At 41.2% G+C, this 8,674-nt stretch overlaps 1 protein-coding gene across 1 annotated transcript; it reads right to left on the bottom strand.

The window, feature by feature from the left end:
- Positions 1 to 6,553: 6,553 nt before the first annotated feature.
- On the bottom strand, positions 6,554 to 7,517 carry LOC103740937 (olfactory receptor 2D2-like). The gene has a single exon (XM_008841620.2). The coding sequence runs from the start codon at positions 7,500 to 7,502 to the stop codon at positions 6,555 to 6,557; it is 948 nt and encodes a 315-aa protein (XP_008839842.1). The 5' UTR covers positions 7,503 to 7,517; the 3' UTR covers position 6,554.
- Between the last annotated feature and the right edge of the window lie 1,157 nt (positions 7,518 to 8,674).

Genomic DNA, 8,674 nt, shown 5'->3' with positions numbered 1-8,674 from the left:
TGTAAAATACACTACCATTGAAATCTACCTGATGACTTTATGTCCATGCTCAGATGCCAAGGAGCTCAGAAAGTAACCGACTATGACTGGTGATGATCAGATATATAGAGATTAGAAATGCATGTGCAAACATCTCAATGTCAATTGCATTAAAAATGAATTTTTCTGTATGAAACTGTGTATTTTAATAATGAAATGGATATCTTTTAAAAAGGTTGAAACCTCATTTAATTTTGTGTCATGTAGGGTTTATGCTGAGTACAATATTGTTAACTGTATTAATTCAATTGTAAACCTAAAAATTTACAGCCAATTTTGAAGATGCATCTCAGCTCAGGAAAATGTTATTGAATATTTCAATGCTGTTGTAATGAAATGCTTCTTCTGATTGTGTGGCTATTTAATAAATAATTTTTTTAAAAAGAGAAAAAAAACCTGCCTATACCCATGGCTTTGGCCCCGTAAGTTTCCTGGCACCTTGAAGAAGGGTAACTGCAGAGTAAGGATGAGGCAGAATTAGGTAAGTTTCTGTGAGAGAGATAGGTACAGGAAATTTGAATCTCGCAGAACGGGATGTTCTAAGTGTCTTATGAAATGGCCCATCCAAGAATACTCCTAAGGGAAGTTCAGACTTTGGTAAACGGATCAAGGGAATACTTGTTATTGGATCAGGTCAGGAAGTTCATTCTCTGGGGAAAAAACAATGCCCCAGAAATGAGTGCTAAGGGGAAAGAAAGCTTTTTTTTAATTTAGTAGCTGAAGAATGGAAAAGAGGGTCTGTGGATATAACTCATTGGTAGAGCACTTGCCTAGCATGCATGAGGCTGTAGGCTCAATCTGTAGTGTGTGTGTGTGTGTGTGTGTGTGTGTGAGAGAGAGAGAGAGAGAGAGAGAGAGAGAGAGAGAGAGGAGAGAGAGAGAGAAAGAGAGAGAGGACATTTGCTCACAAATCAGCTTTTCTGCTCCAAGGTGTTGAGGAGTTACAGACACAGAGCAGAAATGGTGATTAATACATGGAGGGTATTCATGGCCTTAGTCAGGACATAGGTAAAAATCTCCAGGAGCTTGGATCTACCTCTAATTCACTCCTTTCTGGTCTTGCATTTGTGATCACAGTGGCTGATAGGTGTCTAGCCTTTAAGTGGAAAGAGAAACAGGACACATCTAGATAAAAATAACCCTGTAATTTGGTTCAGGAGAAAATATTTCTCAAATATTCAACATGTCTACACACAAAGCTGGGTAAGAGCTGACCACAAAGGAGACAGACACAGGATGAAAAGGATGCCAAGCATTTTCCTTTCAGTTCAGCCACCTGTCGGACATCTGCTGGTCAGTGAAAGCAGCTTCCAAGACTCTGCAAAATAACCTGGGTGGTTGTTGTCATAATCTACACAGGAGAGGTATTATCAACTATAAAATGAGTAAGAAGCCAATAATGTACTGCCCAGCTGCATAGACTCCAAAATTAGTGGTTTTTTTCAGTCATCTAAGAGCTGGTAAAGCTAGAGGGTTTGTTTAGGTTTTCCCTTAGTAACATATTCATTGAAGAAATTTGGAATGTACCTTAATTTCAGAAAAAAACGATATCAAATAGAAGCTTTGAGAAGAGGAGATTAAGCTCAGCCTGAGAATGACTGTGTAGGATGACAGATGCCCTCACTGTGAACATTTTGGGTAATGGTAAGAAATGGAGCTGAGTTCAAATCCCCTCACCCTCCTTTACTAGCTATGCAACTTTGGCTTTGGCTCTAACCTCTCTGAGAACTACTTTTCTAAACTTCAGAGTTCCCTTCAATAAAATGAAGATGTTTTCAATCGTTAGAGGAACTGCATCTTTTTGTAGCCAATCAGGAGGTAGAAACTGTCCAGTAGGTTAAACAAGGAAAAATTAACGTAAATTTAGAGCAAGGCATTGTGGTATAAGCCTGTTAACTTAATACTTGCAAGATAGAGGCAGAGGATTCAAGGGTTCAAGGCCAGCCTTGGCTACACAGCAAGATCCAGACCAGCCTGGAGTACATGAGACCCTGCCTCAAAGAAAGTATTAACTGTAAGTAGATGACACCCAGGGGCAAGGAAGTAAAAGCTCTAAAGCAAAGGGATAGGGCTCAGACCTCATTGAGGAAGTTATTGCCAGGGCACTGAATTACAGAGGAATTGCTCAATTAGCCAGGCCAGACCTACTCTGGATCTGATGAGAAAACTTATACTCATCCTTGAAGTGCAGTAAGAGAACCAACAGTCAGCAATGAGTGTATGGACATGCCATCAGAGGCTGCTGTCACCTGGGACAGAAGACCTTCACAGCGAGAGGGGCTGTGGAAGGGATAACTTCCACATATAACCTTTCAGACTTCAGGAACCATATGGGACCTTGTGAATGAGTCCACCACGTAGCTGCACTGGAGGACTTGCTGAAGGAGTCTAGCAGGTGGCTGGATCACAAAGCATTGGTTTCCATGACAACATCTGCGGTTGCAAGCTGAAGTACATTCTAAACACTCTCTAATCAGAAACTCCACTCGTTCCAGGACTGCTGTTTCTCATGGATCACTCTCCTCTTCTCTTTGCAGCTCTCCACCTTTGCCCTTCCCCAGTTCTCTCTTTGCCATCTAAACTCCAGCAGCATAATCAATAAAGACCCCTCCCAGGACCATCAGCTCAGAGTCCCCCCGGAGACTCCACAGGCTCTGGAGCTCTTTAGCAATCCTGCCCTGAACGTCTCACCCTTTTATCAAATCCCCTTCCCAACCACTTCCTCGTGAGGTCACTCCTATACTGGAGATCATTGTCCCTCAAACTGGGCCACTTCTCAGTCAGAATCTCAGCATCCTCATGGCCCTGAGTTCTGCCCCAGGCTTTAATTTATCCCTTCCTCTCCTGCACATTCTATTATGACTACAGGGACCTACCTCTGGCTTTTTGAACAAGGCAAAATCATTTCCTAACTTGAGGCCTTTGTACCTGATCTAACCTTAGTTCCCTGGCTCTTTCCACAGCTGGTTCCTTCTCTTCCACAGGTATTAGATAAATATGAATTCCTAACTTCAAGACCTTACTGTTTATTCCCTGCAAGGATGCCTCTGTCCTCCATTTTTCTCTATCAAAGAACCCTGTTTATTTCCTTAAGAGATTGCAACATTTTTAGTTTTTAAATTTTTTTAATTTTCATTTTTTTAATGTGTGTGAGTGTATGTCATGCAATGCCTATGGAGGTCAGAAGAGGGCATCAGATTCCCTGGAACTGGAGTTATGGATGGTTGTTAACCGCCTCATGGGTGCTGAGAACTGAACCTGGGTCCTCTGTGAGAACAGAGATGCTGAGCCATCTCTCCAGCCCCACAACTTCATTTTTTAATAACTGACTGGATATCTATCTCAAAGTTTTACTCTATTACTGGTAGAAATACCATTAATCTAGAGCTTTATGAATCAATTCAGAGATTTACAACAAAATAGTCTAAGTATGTAGTTTTCACTACAGCAATTTACTTTCAGTTCTGGAAGCACAAATTCTGTATTTCTGGGGTTCTCTAGAATGGAATCAATGGACTGCATATACAATTAGAAAGGGATTTCTTAGATTGGCTCACACCATTAGAGTCCTACAGTGGGCATCTGCAGGCTGAAGAGCCAGGAAAAGCAGTAGTACAAGTTGGTCAGTCCAAGAAACTGGATGCCTTAGAAAAAGAGGCCCCAGTCTGGAAGCTTCCTGGAGAGGTACTGGTGTGCATGAACCTCAAAGACTGAGGAAGCTGAAGTCTGGTGTCTGCAGGTTATGGCAGCAGCAAAAATCACATCTGCCCAAGAAGAATCTTGCTTGCTGGGCTTTCCCTCCTGCTTTTTGTTCTGTCTGGGCTCTCAACCTATTGGACAGTGCTACCCATATTCAGGGCAGATCTTCCCCCTCAGTTTGCTCAACATCTATAGAAGCAGGCACATAGAGAAGCAGGCTGGCAAATTTTCTAGATGTCTCTCAATATGGTGAAATCAACAGGCAAGATTATCCTCTCTGAGGTCAGGATGGCGCCAAAAACAAGGTCCACTGAGACTCCCTTTCTAGTTTGTTGATGGTTAACCTCTTGCGGTGTTCCCACATGGAACAGGGGAAGTGAGAGAAAGAGAGAGAGGAGAGAGAGGTTTTGTTCTTTATTATTCATAAATTAATTGCAATTGGATTTTATTTTTTGACACAGGATCTTGTACTAGAGCTCAGGCTGGCCCGGAGCCCGTAGCGTTCTACCTCCCTCAGTCTCCTGGGTATATTGCATTTGAATTCAGCATCTTGTATCTACTCCACTACCTACAGTGCTACAGAATTTCAGAGTGTGAAGAGGTTTTGGAAAGAACTTCTGGGTGTTGGTTTTATTGATGAATGAAGTGAGATATGGAGAGAAGTAAATCACTCAAAGTCACACATACACTCAGCAAGTTAGGTTGGAATGAGAACACAGATCCCTTAATACCAAATGTTGTATTGTTGACAACACAATGCAGAGTTTACCATATTTACCCATAAGCCACTTTGAGTCCGTGTTCCAAATCATGCCGCTAAGCTGTACTGGTTCTGCATGCTACTGGCTTAATTTTCGATACTGGCAATGCATACTGTTTATATATACAACTCTGTTCATAGTGCTTGGCTGTCAGCTGTTTCCATCACCATGTCATTTACAGCTAGCATGTTTCATATCGCTTTCATATATTGTATGAGTTCCTGTGGTATTATAATAGATTACATTGGCTCTGTTTTTTGCTGTTCATTCTGTAGAGAAACTACATGTACCAGACCATGGTCATGTGACTTGCATTGCTTCTAGGAAGAAAACACATCAACTCCTTTGTCACTAGGGTTGACAGTGCAACTTGCTTTGGCCAATGGAATGAGTGCAAAGAGATGTGTCACGTCCGAGAAGCTCTGAGTCATCATGAGCTTTGTCTGTTGTTCCTTTCCTCATAAAAAGACATAATCCACACAATGGATCATGCTTCAGGGTGGATATGAGACTGCAGAAAGTCACATCCAACCTTCCACATGGGGATGCAACAAATAAACCTTTGCAGCATAAACCACTACAACTACTGAGGTGTTTTTGTTGCACCATAATGTAGCCAGTTAATACACACAGCTCATTTGGTTCCATGAAGGTTTGTCACACTTACCAAGTACTATGTCAGTTGAAATGCACAATTACAGTTACATACAATAGTGGTCCCTTCCTTAAACATTGCACCTTCTATCCCTGGTTTCTTTTTATTTTATTTTATTTTTATAAAAACTTTATTAAGAATTTCATACATGTATATAAGGTGTTTTGATCAAATCCATGCTCACTCCCTCCCCTCCAACATTCCCCCTTCTGAAGAGGTAACCCTAAAATCTTTTAAGGATTAGATACAAGCTCCCAAATACTTTTGACATTTTTGGCCTTTGGAACAGAGTATGTTGCTAACAGGCCCAAGGACATTTTGACTTTTAGCCAAGAAACTGGCTACATTTCCTTGGGGTCTTTTTACCCTAACTTCCTTGCCAATTCCTACCTCCTATTCTTATCACACTATCCTCTGAAGAGGTTACCCAAATTGCCGATAGGGAATAGGGACACAGACCACTCTGGCTTCTTCCACGATGAACAAGGACGCAGGGTGAGGCAATTGGAGTACCCCTTCAGTGGGTCTATCTAAAAGACTCCCAAATTGCATAATTCTTATCTCTAAGGGGAAAAGAAAGTCCTTGAATTGTGAATAGGAGATGTGAAGGAGAAGTAAAGGCAAGAGTATTTAGCATTACAAGTTCTAGATAAAGAACTAGAAAAAAGAACAGGGCAATTTTCAAATGTTCATATGAAAGTCCATTGGAGTTTCTTGACAAGGGCTTCCAAAAGCGTCCCTCTATTGGGTTCTTCCTCATGCTTTTTGTCTTCCAAGGCTGGACTAGTTGGCTGGGAAGAGCAGCTGGATACTCAGGTGAGGGTCCAGTGACCCTGCTTGGCACTCCTTTAATGGATGAGCACAATTGTCAACAAGCCCAATTGTGACTATGTTTAGCGATCAGGCTCAGCTGAAGTCATGATGACGGTAGTTATTTCATGTGGAAGGGACTGCTGTATAGCATCTTCTTATTAAAAAGACCTAGAATTTAAAAGGATTTGGTGCTAGGAGCCACATATGAGGGAGAACATACGTTTTTTGTTTTTTCTGAGTCTGTGTTACTTCACATAGCAGTTTCTAGATCCATCCATTTACCTGCAAATTTCATTATTTCATCTTTCTTTACTGTTGAACAGAACTCCATTGTGTAAATATACCACATTAGTCTCTGTTACTTCACATAGCAGTTTCTAGATCCATCCATTTACCTGCAAATTTCATTATTTCATCTTTCTTTACTGTTGAACAGAACTCCATTGTGTAAATATACCACATTTTTGTTAACCACTCATCAGTCGAGGAGCACTTAGGTTGCTTCCATCTCTTAGCTATTGTGAAAAGAGCAGCAACAAACGTGGTTGTACAAGTGTCTCTACCCCTGGTTTCTACTAGACCCTGGCTCACCAGTCCACCCTACCATGCCCCATCACCTTGAGAAAAGCCCTCTTAATGTCTTTGTTCCTCAGACTGTAGACCACAGGGTTGAGCAAGGCTGTGAAGACATTGTAAAAGAGTGAGATCTGCTTGTCTCTCTCAGGGGAGTAGCTGGAGTTGGGCCTCATGTAGATATAAGTGGCTGGAACATAGAAGAGTATGACCACAGTCAGGTGGGAGGCACAGGTAGAGAAGGCCTTGCAGCGGGCCTGAGTGGACTTGATCTTGAGAATGGCCAGGACAATACGAATGTAAGAGGCCACAATGAGGGAAATAGGGACAACCACCATAAAGACACTCATGACCAGGTCCACCATCTCAATGAGATGGGTATCCATGCAAGCCAAGCTACGTACTGAGGGGCCTTCACAGAAGTAGTGGTTGACCTTGTTAGGCCCACAATATGGCAGCCACATGGTGAAGAAGGTATGCATCAGAGAGAAGATGAAACCAACAACCCATGTCCCGGCTGCCAATCGTGAGCACAGGCCCCAGCTGAGGATGGCAGTATAGCGCAGTGGGTAGCAAATGGCCACATATCGGTCATAAGCCATAACTACAAAGAAGGTGCACTCAGTGAGGCCTAGGGCACCAAACACATACATCTGCAGCCAGCACCCAGCAAAGGAGATGGTCTGAGAGTGAGCTAGAAGATGCACCAACATCTGGGGCATGGTGGTGGTGATGTAGCATGTGTCGAGCAGGGACAGGACACAGAGGAAGAAGTACATGGGAGTGTGGAGATGTGTGTCCACGCAGATCAGGGTGATGATGAGCCCATTGCCCAGGACTGAGCTCAGGTAGATCGGAAGAAACACAAAGAAGAGGATCCTGTTGGTGGTGGGGTCACTGGAGAAGCCAAGCAGGATAAACTCAGAAACCCAACTTTGGTTCTGTCCTGGAAGCATCCACATGACGAGGCCTGTAAGAGAATCCCATTCATCTATCTGTAATCTAAGTCATGGTGTCCCAGAAAGAATGCCAGCTGTAGAGGTTGGCAGGCTGGGGTTTCAGTTCTGACCCCATTATTCACTATTTACTCTTGCACAAGTTACTTAACCTCTAAATGCCTTGGTCAGTTCATCTATAAAATGTACATAGTAAGATTTGTTTTAATATGTAGATAGTAAGATTTGTTTTAATATGCAGAGAAGTCACGAAGGGGCACATGACAAATGTTTAACTAATTCACGACAATTTTTGAAATGTGTTTAAGCCAAAATAATACTCTTTTGCAGCTTTTAAGATAGATATGCTTTTTATTTATAAGAGTCACTAATTGTTTGCTAAGCTTAGGCATGTCATGTTTGGGTCCACTGACATATTACCTCAAGCACAAGTAGATGCAAGACAACTCTGCTTTCATGACAGAAATACAGGAGCATTATTACTTTGCATGAAAGCTAATCAAAGGCAATTTAAAACTTAAAGGGAGCCAGCAGCACATACAAAATGCAAATGACAGTTACATAATCCAGTCATCAGCAGGATGTTTCAAGGTAGAAATCATCTTCACATATATAATTGTGATAACTGGATTTAAATCATCTTGAGGAGCTGTTTTAAAAGAGCCTTGAATATGTACCAAATATACTAAGTGAGTAAAAAATAATAATAAAGACACTCCAATAGTTTAAAAGAATTAAATATCTAAAAAGTTACCTTGTTTATTAAATAACATTCTCTGTCAGTAAAAGTGGAGAAATAAGCTGAGAATAATTGACTAAAACATTGTTAGAAAAGTGGCTGCGTTTTCTTTCAAACTTGGATACTCATTAACCTTAAAATGTTAGAATAGTTAAATCACTATCTCAGTAATAAAATCTGAGCATAAAGGATTATGGGTAAAGCTCTCAATATCAACAAGACTGAACCTGTTTTTGTTCAGCAAGGCAGCTGAGGCAATTTTTTAAAAACGTGTATACTGCCATTTTAAACTGGAATTATTTTGAAGGGAAACATTCTTCAAACACCTTCTAAAAGAGTCTGCTCCTTCTGGATATTTTTATAAAAATCCAGTACTTCTTCAAGAATTGTCCATTTTCATTTAGAATGAAATGAATTCACCTTTATACATAACGTATTT

Source organism: Nannospalax galili, unplaced genomic scaffold, assembly GCF_000622305.1.
Source record: "Nannospalax galili isolate Female #2095 unplaced genomic scaffold, S.galili_v1.0 scaffold1160, whole genome shotgun sequence".
Taxonomy (NCBI): Eukaryota; Metazoa; Chordata; class Mammalia; order Rodentia; family Spalacidae; genus Nannospalax; species Nannospalax galili.
This window is presented reverse-complemented; position numbering and strand designations above follow the sequence as displayed.

Excerpts from the sequence above, each read along its gene's own strand:
- LOC103740937 (XM_008841620.2), bottom strand. The coding sequence starts at position 7,502 with ATGTGGATGCTTCCAGGACAGAACCAAAGTTGGGTTTCTGAGTTTATC.